We start from the raw sequence: 15,995 nt of genomic DNA, 5'->3' as shown, positions 1-15,995 counted from the left end.
TGCTGACCCCTGTCCACTGCCGAAAGCACCTACAATGGGCACGTGAGCATCAGAACTGGACCACGGAGCAATGGAAGAAGGTGGCCTGGTCTGATGAATCACGAGTTCAAGGTGTTAACTTGGCCTCCAAATTCCCCAGATCTCAGTCCAATCGAGCATCTGTGGGATGCGCTGGACAAACAAGTCCGATCCATGGAGGCCCCACCTCGCAACTTACAGGAGTTCCTGATACACCAATCCACTCTTCAATCCAGATTACAAAGGGTTTTTTGTTTGTTTTTTGTTTGTTTTTTTACACACACTGGAAATTAAAGGCTGCACAGAGTTAATGTTTCCATCTCATGGTAAACACATAGGCCTATAAGGGGAAAGTCTGCTTGATTCTATATTCCAGAACTAGAGGATCTCATGCAATAATGAGTCCTGAGTTCATATCTGAACCGCACTATAAATATGTGTTCTTACCTTGCTTCAGAAAACATTCACAGAGCTCTACTTATCTGAGATCATGGAAATACTGGAAGGCTATAATCAGCCATTGACAAATAACAGCACACATTTGGTGGGCAGAATATTCTGAAGCTACAATTATTGGATAGACTGCAATCCAAACAAGTTATATGTTACTCGATAGAATTATTAAATACAGTGAACAACAACTCATTCTATATCTACATCAAACACAATATGCATTTGAATGTTATATTTGTATATATTAATGTGTTCCTAAAACTTAATTAAAAAATATATATACAGATATATTTAAAAATAGTTTACCATATATTTCTTAGCAGAAGTAAAACAACATTAACAACAAAAATAAATAATGATAATAATAATCTCGCCACTAGAGGGCGTCAACATATTATGATATCAATAGTGATTACACCCTGTCCGTTTTGTAGACTAGACTTGGGCGAGTCCTGTTCTTGCAGGCCACAGGGTCTTGTGCTTTTTATTCCGACTCAGTTCTCAATTAACTAATGGAACCAATTGTTTGTTTAATAAGCCTGTTTAACCACTTTCCTGTGTCTGGAGCAGATTTACACACACTTACTGAACAATGTGCTCGAGGAACACATCCCTCCCCCAATACAGAATACATAAACTATACTTAGATTTAAAAAATGAATAATGCATTACCACAAAACATAATTGACCTCCTGTAGTAAAGGTACCTCAGCCGCCCTGTTGAATAGACAATTTGTATATTAGTATATTACAGCTGTCTAAAATCTATTATTGTCACAAACACATGTTATTGTAATATTTATTTTAACTTCATTCCAAATTTGGTTAAAAGGCAACCAGTAAACCTCTATAAATTACTAAAACAACCATTTACACTAATGGAGATATAAAGTAAGCACCAGCTGGAGCAAGTACTGATGTTCATGTTGCACTTTTAATTTGAACACAGACATTGTTACCCTGGTGGTTACTATTACTACCACTGTTTTAACATTATTAAAGCAGTGAAGTTTTATGACTATAGACATTTTAGCATGACTGCTAGAGGACTGGAGTGGCTTTGGTCATCCAAGCCCTCACCATCCCCTTTGATCGAATTATTTCATTAATCGGACAGATATAACACTTGCCTGCTAGCCTGAAAATGTTGTATAGATATGTCTACCTTAAAAATAGAATATCTTTTAAATCAGAAGGTTCTAAATATCTTGAAGAAAATTAAAAATTGAGCAAATATTTAGAACAGAAAAATAGTGTTGCATAAAGCTAAGGGGCATTGAATTTGCATAAGTTTTTATAATAACTGACTCAGTAAACATTTACATTTTGGGCTTCTAACTGCAATCATGTTAAATTATACAAATACACACACACACACACACACACACACACACACACAAATAGTATTAGTTTGGAGAAAGACCTTTCAGTATTTTTTATGCCCACAGGGGGTCAGTAGAAATTCAGAGCCCTTTAGTTTGACATTCAGTGTGCATAGTATTGAAATAAACAATAAAGATGTTATTGAGACAGAAGAGGACTTTGTTTTTGGACTTATTTTTGAATCCTAATTTTAAGAAAATATACTAAGTCAAAGTTCATTCAGCCTGTAGAAGAAGTCGACTTAAAAGAGCTTGGCTGTTTATATAGGTCTATGATTCATTGGTTGAATTTTTAATATTTGACATTTACTTTTAGTTTCAAGTTAAATATATTGTTTTAACCAAAGTGCCCTAGATGTAGAGAATCAGACACCAAATATTTGTTATTCATGCATGAGATATATACAGCTGTACTCAACATAGGTCTGGAAAGGATGTTAGTTTAATCGAGAGACAAATGTGTATGGGAGGCAGATCCCATGTTGAAAACTGGAAGAAGATGGACAGCAAAAGAAGCTGTATAAGATGTAAAAGCTGTCCTTTGAACTGGGGACATTATGAGACAGGTTCAGCATGAAACAGCAGGCCTTGGTCTCGGTTCAGCACCTCATATATGGCACAAGGAAGCCCCAGCTCAATGGAGCAAGCTGGTAGTCAACAAAATACACAAGCAGGAGGAAAGAATGAGGTGTGTAAAAATGGTGTTCCAAACCAGGCAGGGACAATGCATGACATGAGAGAGTGTAAAATAACCAAAGATTGGCTGCCAGGACCTATGGAAATGGAACAGAGCTGTATTAGTTTCCTCATCAGGTCAACATATGATGTGCTCTCATCACCACAGAATCCAAGCCTCTGGATAGGAGAGGATCCCTCGTGTCCTTTGTGTTCATCACCTGCAACTTTAAGATACATATTGACTGAGGTGTCTTGGGCTAGTCAACAAAACATCAAGGATGGAAGGTGCCCACTTGAAGACCCCAGAGATGTACCCTACATAGCTCAGTCCAGATGGTTGCCCTGCAAAGGCCACACTAAGATCGATCCCAGCATCACAGCCACTAATGTCCTAATGTGCTGGAGAGGGAAAATGAGCTGATCCCCTGTAACACCTACTCTGATGTTATGGAAATCAGATCCTTCTTTTGAAACGAATTCCATAGAAATCAATGGAGTTTCAAAATCTTTCAATTAGGTTGATCAGCTTGAATCTTTATAGTTTTCTCTCGGCTGCATCAGTGTTCAACAAACCCTGAAAATATATAATGAATTACTAAGTATAATTTAATTAAAATTTATTCAATTACATGTATCAGTGAATAACATCATTTCAAATGGAGGGTGGTCTAAAAATACTTCTCACTGCATTTGTGTGCAATATATATACATTTGTGGCAAATATTATGAGGTTGTCTGAATGAGTGAACTTCAGGAAGAAACAGGCAAAAGTCAAGACAACATCACAACCACACTGCTGTCATGTTAAAAATTGGAGGTCAAGGAGCGTAGCCCTGAACAGTGTCAACAACACATCAGTACGTAATGGACAAGCTAACTACAGACCAAGATCAAAACACAGGCATTAGGATCAACACAAGTGATGACTAAAATTAAACGCATGCAAAATAAGCTGATTGAAAGAGACACTCAATGAAAATGCCAAATTCTATGGATTTGTGATTGTAAATAATAGTGCACTGATGGGAAACCCTGGTTCTGGAGGCCTGTGGTCTTCTGGGCTTTGTAGGTCTTCTTCCCCACCTACTCACAGCCTGGCAACAGCTCTTAATTGGTTACATTTAGCTAATTAATGGTTCAATTAAGATCACTACAGGCCTCCAAGACTAGAATTCCCCAGCACTGAACTAAGAACCAAAAAATTATCAAATAAAAATATGAACGATGATCACACTGATTGTTATTGTGTTTTTATCTGTTCTGTGATCCTTTAGAACAAATCTTTCCTCCTGTCAGGAATCTAAGATCGTTGTAACAGCTGATGACTGCATATCTAGTCTATGACAGAAAGGATGTAAGACTTGACAGGCAGGGTATAGAGGACAATGAGTTTGTGTACATGGTAACATAGCAACCAGTGAATCGGTAGCCCTATAGCACCAGACTTTACAAGAAAAAGCTAAAAAGAATAGTGAATGGGCAGTGGTGGATTCCAGACAAGGTTAGTTGTGCCTGTTTCTGGGTTAACACCCCCCTTACTTAAGCTTTTGGAGCTGTTCAAGCAGAAATCCAGGCTGGAACAAGTTAAATGAGTAAGGAGCAAAGAGCAGGCGGTAACGAAAAGAGGGATGGGGGATGATCCTATTGCATCTGTCAGAGGGGAAAACCAAAGGGAAGCTGCGTTCATCTTGTTTTATTAATGATGTAACAGTAAGAAAATAAGTAAAATGATGGATGCTAACATTTGCACCAAAAGAAAATGAAGATTGACTCTCTTGAGCTGAGTGGCAATTCCATAAACTGTGGTATAGGCAACTGACTTCAGATAATTCATTTCTTTAAAACGCATATTGTATTTATTTATGTATTGTTGGAATCATCTGATTTTGTTCCTCAGGTTCCTTTCAGAATGAATACATAATTATCAATGTCAATCAGAGCAATGCCATGTATTCATTGTTTTCTGGAAAATCCTGTGCCACGTTTCTTTTAATAGGAATATCAACAGAGTATATAGCATTTCATGTGACATTACACACCTAACATTTATGATAATCTGCAGGAACACTATTGGGGGCATTGATTTGCATAATTTAATGATCGTAACAGTGACAGGCCTGGCCTTATTTCAGGACTTATTTTGCTTTAATATCAGACATGATGTATTATTGAATGAGTTTGATAACAGAAAATAATAATTTCAACACACTGCACAGAATACAAATTGGCTTTAATTATAGTCGACCTGTTGCTGTATATGTAGTAGCCAAATTCAGCTGAACTGTTGTACATTCAAAACCTCGATTGCCACGTTAAGACTTTTGGTGTTCAAATGTAAAATACAATGAGACGTTTTTCATCCATTCATCGGGCTGAATGCACCGAATCTCTGCACACCCCATGACCGCACACTTTAATTTGTCAGGCAATCTGCAAAGCGGGCGCATCCCGTTCACAACCTCACAGGCTATTGCTGTGGCTGAGACGCACATGTGTTGGGATTCCCAGGGATCCCCTCTGTTCCGCAGCCTGCACTGCCAGCCAGCACTGACACCCTGACCTCCTTAATCAGGGCATGAAAAACGAGGGACGGGATGTCAATAGCACTTCACCAGTCACATCTTCAGGTACCAGGTCGGCACTTATGAAGCCGCAGCACGCAATCCAGCACTGCAAATGTGTACCTAAAATGTGCGATTCTCTAAGTGGGGGGGGGGCAGACCTTTTATGTGATTTGTGACATTGCATTGTATTCGAAACAGCAATACAGGGAAAGTTAAGAGATTTAAATATTCAGTTTACAGATTGGGTTTATATTGCACAGTAAGTAGACCTACTTCGTTTTTGCGCATGCCTTCATCATTTTGTATAATTATCTTTTTTTAGAGTTTAGGGTGAAAGGGGTTATGGCCAAATTAAGTTTGAAAGGTAGATTTCGGGAAAGTGTTGTGTGCTTTGTTGACTTACTTTAAGTAGTGACATTTTCGTTGTGGTGGAGTATTTTCTAAAGGCTGTATTTCTGCGCATTTCCCATTTTCTACCATGCATTTCGTTGAGAGTGGAGGAGACGTCAATGCGTTATAGGCAGTGACATTTGGATGGACTGCACAATTATAACTCTTTATTAAATGATTTTAGTTTCAATATATTTTACAGGTAATTAGTAAACCTATAATGTACTATATGTTGAAAGCATATCGTCCGTCCTCACAGATCCTTTCCATTAACTTAATTAACCCAAGATATGTTATTTTAATCCGAAATTCATATGAACCTAATACAAGTGAACGCTATTTTGCAGCATTTACTATAGCACAAAACGTCTGCAGTACATCTCATAGTACACAAGTAAATAAATAAATGAAATGTCAAACTCCCGCAGAACCATGGAAACCTTCCCCACCGGTTTATACCATGACTATGTGCAATGAGCGAACATCTCATTTATAATGTTGTCCATTGTGCTGTCTGCTCGGAGCGCAAGTGCTGGTATTCCCATGATCGCCGCTGCGCAGACACTGCCGGCGCTCACGGTGCTGTGCGCGGAGAGACACCGCGCCGTCTGACACAGGTACCAGCGGCGCTGCGCACAGGTGCGCCACAGGACAGGCACAGGGCTGTGTTCACTGTCTGCTCTTCCAAAGTGTTAGTATGAAGCTCATACAGGCTACTATTGTACCATTAAAAGTCCTTTCGTCTCCATAAATAGCACTCACACTTGGGAATACAAACAGTACATACTTTTACTTCAACAACCTATAATCTCTATGTATACCTCCAGTGTGCCAGTCTGTCATAGTCTGGAAAAAAAGCAAATGTGTTTGAGCGACGTTGAAATGATTCGCTCCGGCTCCAGGAGATGGCGCTGGACGTCTTTGACAGCAGAGGAGGAGTATTTGTATTTATATTTGTATTTGTATATTCAGTTCTGTGTTACCTTACAAAAGTAGTTTAGACATATCAAAATGGAAACAAGAAACACCGGTATGTTAATGACATGCATTAAACTGGATCTACTTCAGGATGAAACTAGTACCGTGTACACTGATGGTCAAAATGCAGTCTACATGCAATACAAGATTCAACATGAACTGTGGATTCATATGAATATGTATTAAGCTTCTTTGAAGAATTGCTGCAGATGACGTTTTTCGGTAGTTTTACTAATATAAATACTGTAGGCTTCATACTCATGAAGTCTTATAATATTATAATCTGATAATCATATTTAGGTTTGTTTCATTCCGTTATCAAGCTACCACATGTACATTTTAATGGAGTTAAAATCGTGGCATTGATTTTGAACACTAGATTGATTTTCTTTTTATTTTCATTTATTTGGGTTTAGCCTGCCCGTGTGTCATGCTCAAAAAAGGCCTTCACTCACACATTTCCTCTATGAGAAGCATTCTATACAAATACACCTTAGATTTTTTACTGTATGTGTTGTTTTATGCACTGACAGATTAACACCAATCACTTGTATTATTCTTATTGCATTATATAATACGCTAACAAGCTATCAGGCTCAAAGGAAGAAGATTCAACATAATGATCATTTATTCATACTTACACCTACAAAATGGAATTACATTTATGTTTCGTATACCCATTAAACAAACTGAAAAAAGTTCTGCAAATGAGAGAGGCTAATGTAAAAAGGGATATATATATATATATATATATATATATATATATATATATATATATATATAAATAACAGTCAATTAATAGCCCAAAGTTAATTATTTCCTACCACTCAGATCGCTGTCATTTATTTCCATAAATCTAAGGGGAAATTACTGAGAAAATGACAATTTAAAATCTTCCTGTATAGAGTAGAAATATAAAGATGTGTCAATATGGGTTACACCTAACAACAGTGCAATACCTGTTACTCAAATAATCAAACGCAACAGATTTGAAATGATATTGGATGGTCTTGGCAAAAGAGAAAAGTAGAGCCCAACATTTTTTAAATATTCATAGAGATGATTAGGACAGTCATAATTGACATATGCACTGATACAGTTGTGTGAGGATTAATTAAGGGAGGTGTTTCACTTTCATTAAATACAATTCTATGTTAAAGACAATGCATAGCATATATATCAAACTGAAATTAATGTGAGCAGACTGGTTCTGTTTCAGGTATATTCTTACAATATATTTACATTGTATTACGCAGATATGTGCACAATGCATAAACTGAGTTAAAAAAATTGTTTTAATACACAGAGAGGCACACACACAAATAGCCTTTAGCATTTTCAAATATAATGTCCTACTTTCAAATGTATAAAATGCATATCGTCTCAATTATAGGTAGGATCCCATGCATTTATCACAAGAATAAGTATTTCTTGTCCACTTAACGCATTCAATTTTCAATTCTTGAAAAAGTGAAAAAAAAGCGTCTCCACTGTAGCAAACCCTTATTTGTCCTACAAGCTGCAGAGCGAGCGGCTCATTTATAATGTCCGGCTCCTGCGCGGCCTGGCACCGGGCACACGTGTTGGGATTCCCACGGATTGTCCTCCGCAGTGCAGCTTGCAGGGGCGCACCACATCCGAGCACTTTTCAGCTTTTTTTCTTTCTCTAACAAAGTGACCCCCACTGTCTTGACATGAATGAGTGTGAATGAGAGTTGTTTATAGATCACTACCAGTAAGCATCTCAGGTACCAGCGTAATTTGTTTGGAGGTGCCTGACAGACGCCCTCTTTGGCGACTACTGTGAGGGCACAGTGCTTTTATTCTGATACCAGCACCTCCACAATAAAACCCTACATATCGCAGTAAATAACCTTTCGCCTCTGCGCTGGTGTTTTCCCCGGTGTTTTTCAGGGATGTGGATAATTACCTCAAGATTAACACGCACGACACGTAGGAAAGGACTTTGTGGAAACGCACATAAAGCATGTGGGTATAGCAAAGAAATGGCAAACGTGAAGAAATACATGCATAGATACAGACATACTTAATAAGGCGTCAATGCACCCCAATAAAATGTAACTACAGACTTATTGTGCAAAGTTGCAGAGGGAGGAGCAGACCTGTTTCTGCGGTGATAGACCACGTTTGGGTCTTGACTCTACCTTGAATCGACAACTTTTGTAGAGCTGCAGCATTTAACTTTTTCATCGCACCTGGGGTATTAACTAACTAATTCAAGCAAGTATAGACTTAACAAGTTTGGACATTTCTTATGTCTGTGATGATTTGAAACGACCCACAGGAGCTGCTGGAGAGCTCCTGTCCAGGGCTGGAGCTGCACCCCAGAGTCCCACACACTCAACAGCAGTCTGTCAAGAGCAGGGCTGTGCAGCTCAGGACAAGGACTGGAGACCACGAGTACAGTGCTTAAAACTCGTGTTTTCACTTTTTTTTACAAACTGAAATTAATTACTCATTCCACCTATCCCGAATCATTAACAGCGGGCATGACAAATTCCTGTATATATATTCCTAAATGTGATTAAGTCTACACAGGTAAATTATTACACAGATTAAACATAGGTAACTATAAATAAGGTCTATAAACTGCACATTCATAACTGAATATTGCACACTCTTAGAACTAGTGTGTTAAATTGAACACTTTGTGTTTGTTCAAGAACAACACAAATTTGTGTTAAAATTGACCAAATAAGAACACAATCTTTGGTATGTTTAACACAATCATGTGTATTTTTAACACAATTATGTGTTTTTCCCACACAGACTTGTGTTAAAAAGACACATCATTTTGTTGTGCTTTGGTGAATTGTCCCTGAACAAACACAGAATGTCTTAAATTTAACACATTAGTTTTAGAAGGTACTGGTGACAACAGCACATAAGTCATGGATATAAAAAAAGTACAATTTAGCGAGTATTTACGTGTATATATGTACACACACACACACACACACACATTATATATAGCCTATATAATCACGTGTTCCCGGGTTCCGAACCGAACTGATATCACAATACTGAGAAAATATAATTGTACGTACTAATGAGCCAATTTATAGGCTTACTATTGAATGTATAACTCTTTAGTGTACTTCACTGCAGTGCGTAACGGGTCTATTATGTAAAATTGACATAAGTACACCATTCATTAGTTAAATATGACGGCTATAGATAAAACTGCGCACTTGTTTCTATAATGTATTCTGCTTACATGCAGACTTTAGCCCTTTCCACTAGCCTTCAAAATGCAGCCAGCTCTGTCAGTGGACTTTTTATGTTTATCTTTCTTATCAGAGTCTCAACTTACAATTAACCTTCGGCTACAGTTCTAATAATACATGTAAAATATATTTATTTATTTTATTTATTTATCTACAAAGTTCTAACCTATTTTTCTATGAAAAATGAAAAAGTCTGACATTAACGCAATATCGAATGGGATATGTAATTACACATTTGCAAAATATGTGCAAACTTGAAAGGATTTTGTCCTCAGCAGGTAATGTTTTCGTTTGTATTTCGCTTGAGATAATTGAGAATATGGCAGTTTATCTCTGAAGACAGCGATAGGACTGGTCCTCTAATCTTGTAAAACATGCGATGATAAAGATTGCAGATTATCAGCACCGTTTTGAGTGTCCTTTCCAAAGCCCATTCTTTGGTACAAGCCTCCCCATTAGCCACCGTTGAGCAAATTATCTGCTCGCCTCTTGTACTTCGTGTGTTTCCTGTGTAGTTATAAAAACATCTTCCCAATATTAGGGTCTTCTTTTTAGGCATTGCCATTCATTCAAGCAGCCGATTTCCTGTTTCTAAACACAAGTTTAATGAGACCCTTTAGGCTCCATAAAAAGAAACCTTTCCAGAAGGAGACCCTCTTTATAAATAAATGCTCTGTTGGACCTTCGGTCATGTACCAAGTGTCCACTCTCTCCATGTTTTGTGGTAGTTTCATAATGTGTTCTTTTCAAAGTTTTTAAAGATAGAGACACCTTATTGTGATGAATTAGCCGTCCACGGTGACGGGAAGCAGTCTCTATTGAAAGGCCAGGAACGCCCCTGCTTTGTCAGAGTAGTCTCCTATTCTGCGTTGATTGCTGCGGGAACAGGCAAGTGTCCAGCGCCTACAACCTGGGATTGATGCGTTTTATCCTTAAAAGACGGTTCCTTTCAATGGCGTCCCTCTTTTACAAATGTTTGTGTTACATTGTATAGGCCTGTGTGCAAAGGCAGAAAGAGTTAAAGGGAAGCTGGATGCCCAGACAATTAATTAGGTACTCAAAACAGCAGGTTCTTTCCAACGTGCTGCAAGGGCTTGGTTGGGATATTGTATGAAGAGATCTACCTGTAGTGCCATGACAAGGTATTATATGGCCGTTCCAGCCAACAAGACGCAACCAAGTTGCCCTCTTCCAATAGGAGTGAAAGTATTGTAAACTGTCAACATTTTCGCTATTGTATATGCAATTAGAACAATTTGAAAACGTGTCCCAATTAAATCCAGCAATTACACTTGTTTTGCGATGTGTATTTGTGTTGACATGCTTACAGTGATTGGGTGGCCTGAATCAGGTTAAGTAACACTTGCTGGTATGTTTCAAAAATACATTAAATAAAACATACAATGTGTCCTTTTGAAATGTAATTGTCACAGAGATGAAATGTAGGTTATGTCTTGATATCAACAGGGCACCGGAGCTTGACGACGCCTCGGTGACGCACCTGCTGCAGTCCTGGTGTGAATGCGCAATTCTGTATCCCTCCACTTTCCATTCTTCTCCCACGAAAATCACAAGCAAGCACTTAATAGGGCACTATTTTATTGACTCTATAATCGTATTAATAAAGCTACAGTTTCAGGGTTCTACAGTAATATATTAAAATATGCCATTAAAATGGGCATCCTTTCTCCTATTCATACACATAGCTTAATTTAGTTATCCATTTCCATTTGTGTTGGAAGACGGTATAAAATGGATTTCTCTGAAGATAAGACAAGTCACCCATGTTTTATGTACACAAAATGCAAATACCTGCACTGAAATACTGCAGTTTAAACATGCCACCATTATGCAAGTTTAAACTATTCAGAGTTAAAGACTTTTGAGGGGAACGTTATATAACTTGTATATCATTCAGAGTTTAAATCCGAACCTGATTGATAACAGTGTATCGTTACAATTAAGCATTGACAATTTACCTGTCTGTGGTTGGGGAAGTCTGAAGTTATATAACGCAATAAGACATATAACTAGTCATAAAATCTCTTAAGATGTACATTACACATAAAACATGTTACACATAGTAACAGGGATTAGATATGTAGATTTGAAGACAAAATGCATTTTGGAGTTCATACAGGTGCAAGAGAAGCCTATGATAACACAGCAACTCAATGTGTTGTCAGTAGCAGTCGGGTAAATACATATGTCCTGGTGGACAAATGTATATTTTAAGTCACAATGCTTTCTCAGATCCGCTGTCAATACTGTTTTCTAAAAACTGTAAACCTCCACATAAACAAATCAGTGAACAATAGCATAATGATGTCCTGCACAATACACACCGATTGCATTCGTAATGGATGTTGTATTGCTTTCCATTCACAAATCCCACATTCGTGTCCAATCATGTTAGTAAGCCGAGTGTTCTTTGGCCACATACACTTCTCCTGTGACGGACTCATCTGATGTCCTCACAAGTACCGCAGTGTGGGTCCAGTATCGACCCCCGGCGCTCTATGGAAGCATGCGTAAAAAGGCACCCTTTGAAAAACCCCATTCTTAACGTGAGCGGCCACCTCTCGCAGCCCTGGCCGGCCGCCGTGTGCGGGGGGCGCCGTGTGCAGGTGTGCGTGCGCAGCGCGCTCTGATTGGCTGGCGCCGCGGCTGCTGGCACGCGACCGTGCATGTCGCTATAAGAGCCCTCGCGTGCCGCTCCGCAGCGTCTCGCGCACCGGCACGGGGCAGCACAGCGATGGACGGCGTGCTGGAGCAGCTCGGCGGCCTGGACTCCTTCTCCTCCCCCTACTTCGACGACGAGGATTTCTTCACAGACCAGTCCTCCCGGGACCACTTGGACACAGACGAGTTCCTGGACGAGGACGTGGACTTCCTCAGCAGCCAGATCCAGGATTACTACAAGGACAGCAGGCTGGTGCACGATGGGGAGTACTGCGACGCCGGCAACTTCTCCTTCTCGTCGTCGTCCTCCTCCACCTTCTCCTACAGCTGCGCGGACAGCACCTCCGAGATGTCCCCCCGGTGCAGGGGAGAGGGGCCGCTGCTGAAGAGGCGGAGGCGCATGAGATCCGAGGTGGAGATGCAGCAGCTGAGGCAGGCGGCCAACGTGAGGGAGCGCCGGAGGATGCAGTCCATTAACGACGCGTTTGAGGGGCTGCGCTCGCACATCCCCACGCTGCCCTACGAGAAGCGGCTGTCCAAAGTGGACACACTGCGGCTGGCCATCGGCTACATCAACTTCCTGTCAGAACTAGTGGAATCCGACATGCCGATCCGCAATCCCAACAGCGACGCGTCCAATCAACCCAAGAAAGTGATCATCTGCCACAGAGGAACAAGTGAGTTGATCTTAATACATGCAATTACAAACACACAGGTGGAAGGCAACATGCGTATTCTTAGCCACACTTGTTGGATGTAAACTCTAACGAATCACTTTTTCTCAAGTTAAGGACAATATGCATATATATATATATATATATGAAGTATACGATGTTCGGTTGTTTTTTCAATGTTTTTAACGAATGCTGCTTTCATGGATATTAAACGCTTTCTTTATTTTCCCAGGATCTCCATCTCCAAGTGATCCAGACTACGGGCTCCCACCCCTCGCCGGACACTCTCTTTCTTGGACAGACGAGAAACAGCTGAAAGAGCAAAACATCATCAGGACTGCCAAAGTGTGGACCCCAGAAGACCCCAGAAAATTAAACTCAAAATCATCTCTGAATAACATTGAGAATGAACCTCCATTTGATTTCATATCATAAGAACTGTTTTGGACTTTGTATCACATCTGAATAATTTAATTGTATAAGTGTGTGTGTTGGTGTATACAGACTTGATATATATGTCATATGATATGACAATAATGTATATGTTTATTTTAGTCTCAATGACAAAGTCAATGGCAATCAACTTATTTATTGTATTTATTGAAAAGATCGAATGATCTAGAATCATAGGCACTGAATGTATATGTATTTAATTGTTCTTTAATTATTCAGTAATATATGATGCTATTTAATTTTAAAGAGATTTTTGTAATGTGTAAGTAAAATATATAAATCTATATTTTTGGGAAGTTTTTTTCTACGAATACTGTGAAATTATTTATTTTTCCTGTGTGCTTTTACAAATAAAAGAATGCAAATTACGTATTGTCTTTATAGTTGTTAATTCCAATATTTTTCTGAATTTTCTGCTGAAAATTTAAAAATGAAAATTGAATCTAGTTTTTGTCTAACTTAAAGTTACTTATGCAGACTAAACATCTATTCACAACAGACGCCCCCCATAAAACCCTTTACAAAACAGGGTCTGTTCCTCAATTCTCTTTATTAAATAAACAGCTTTACGGAGACCAAATGTATATAAATTAGATTGTTAGTAACTTGTAATGTGGAAGAAATGGTTTCCAGCCCTTTAAACACTCCTTATCAATTATGTTAAATAACAGCTTTATATGTATGACTTTGGAGTTACAAAGTCTATTTGCATATCAATAGCACCAAAATGCCCCTGGTATCGAACACTTATCTTAGGAGTGCATTGGAAATAAAATGCATATCAAATTAGCTTCCTGCATTCAGGCCTGTACTTTTTATACGACTAATTCCATTGTTTCATATGGACAGCTATAATAATAGAGGGGTACACATAAGGATACGGTCTCATTAGCTCAAGTGTTTCTTATTTCAAATAAAGTTTAAGCCGCACCTTGTATATATTTTGCTTCAAAGTAATGAGTTTACGTTTTTCACCCAAGGAATAAATACACGCAAAACATGGGCTTGATTTAATTAGTTGGAGAAACGTTCAACGTTAGTAAGCCTGCATGTAATAATAAACTAATGTGTGATTTATTATGGGGGGACGACGACTAATTTTGCATATTATTGTAATAAACTAGTAAAATGTTTTGATTGTGTTGTGTGCCACGAATCCACCTCATTCTGAAGCCATTCGTTTTTGTATTAATTATTCTATTAAATTGCTAAGAGAAGCATGAAAAACGAGTCCCCACTTGCTTCTGTATGTCCTGCAGGTGCTTCGGGGGGATTTTTTCCCGTGGTAGAAGCCCTGGTCCTACAGCTCATTTTGCTGTTCCTACGTCAGCTAGCACAGTAGTTAAGAGGTAGTCCCAGCATAGGCAGATGCCCATGCTAGACATGCACATGCACACCAATAACCAATGGAGCAGATTTGGAAACGCAAAACTCAAGAGCGGGTGGGAACTGGATCTCCACGCTGAAGGTATACATATCTTTCTTTACCTACTAATTGAATTAATAGATATGGACAACAGTTGCTTAACATGAAGAGTGTTATTACTCATTCATTGAAATTTAATGAAACATGACAAGTCTACATAGATAGCTTAGATATAGATAGAAGTATAGATGGATAGATAGAAAGATATATGGATAGATATATTAGATATAGATAGGATATATAGATAGACAGAAGTATAGATGGATAGATGGAAGGATATATGGATATATAGATATAGATAGAAGGATATATAGAAGTATAGATGGATATGTTAGATTAGATATAGATATAGAAGGATAGATAGATAGATGAATGGATTATATAGATGGATGTATATTGTATGCGAATTTAGGCGTAAAGGCTTATTCTTTATTATAATTATTATTGTTATTTAATAATAAAATAATAATAATAATTGCATTAAAGACTTGAATCAACTTCATGTAGATTTCAGCAGTGCGCCTTCACTAAGCATTTAAATAATTTGATTTCGTAATGCATTAGAGCCTCATTAACAGCATAGAAAGTCGCATTGGGAACGTGATACAATAAGCCATGTAATCTCATTACATTCATTAGAAAGTCAAATGTTAGCAAGTCAGACGCTAACCCAATAAAGGAGACTGAAAGTCTTGTACCGGCTTCTTCTGTTTTGTGGGGCAACATTTCAATTTGATTTGGTAAAATGGCAGAGCAGAATGAGACAACACTGCAATCTTTGTTTATTGGCACCTATTGCTATTGAGAAGCAGTGTTTTTGTGAGCACAATACTCCAACACATCCTTTAGTATGGTGCCGATCAGGCGGAAGGGCAAGGCTTCCACAGTGAAACGCCAGGGTCTCTATCTTGTCACTCTCCTGCTTCAACTTGGCAAGTCTTTAAGCGCACTCTTCACAGCCTGACAGGGTGTACCGTTTGCTTACTCTATTACACATTCACACCGTTGTCACCAGACCTCATTTAGTAAATTAAAGTTTTAGAGAATTT

At 38.6% G+C, this 15,995-nt stretch overlaps 1 protein-coding gene across 1 annotated transcript; it reads left to right on the top strand.

The window, feature by feature from the left end:
- The first annotated feature begins 12,397 nt into the window (after positions 1 to 12,397).
- ptf1a (pancreas associated transcription factor 1a) lies at positions 12,398 to 13,952 on the top strand. Its single transcript, XM_066689162.1, has 2 exons — positions 12,398 to 13,070; positions 13,300 to 13,952. The coding sequence occupies exons 1-2, from the start codon at positions 12,467 to 12,469 to the stop codon at positions 13,500 to 13,502; spliced, it is 807 nt and encodes a 268-aa protein (XP_066545259.1). The 5' UTR covers positions 12,398 to 12,466; the 3' UTR covers positions 13,503 to 13,952.
- Positions 13,953 to 15,995: the final 2,043 nt, after the last annotated feature.

The sequence above is a fragment of the Amia ocellicauda genome, chromosome 2 (assembly GCF_036373705.1).
Source record: "Amia ocellicauda isolate fAmiCal2 chromosome 2, fAmiCal2.hap1, whole genome shotgun sequence".
NCBI lineage: Eukaryota > Metazoa > Chordata > Actinopteri > Amiiformes > Amiidae > Amia > Amia ocellicauda.
This window is presented reverse-complemented; position numbering and strand designations above follow the sequence as displayed.

Excerpts from the sequence above, each read along its gene's own strand:
- ptf1a (XM_066689162.1), top strand. The coding sequence starts at position 12,467 with ATGGACGGCGTGCTGGAGCAGCTCGGCGGCCTGGACTCCTTCTCCTCC. Across the intron at positions 13,071-13,299 it reads CATCTGCCACAGAGGAACAA|GATCTCCATCTCCAAGTGAT; the intron begins GTGAGTTGATCT and ends TTATTTTCCCAG.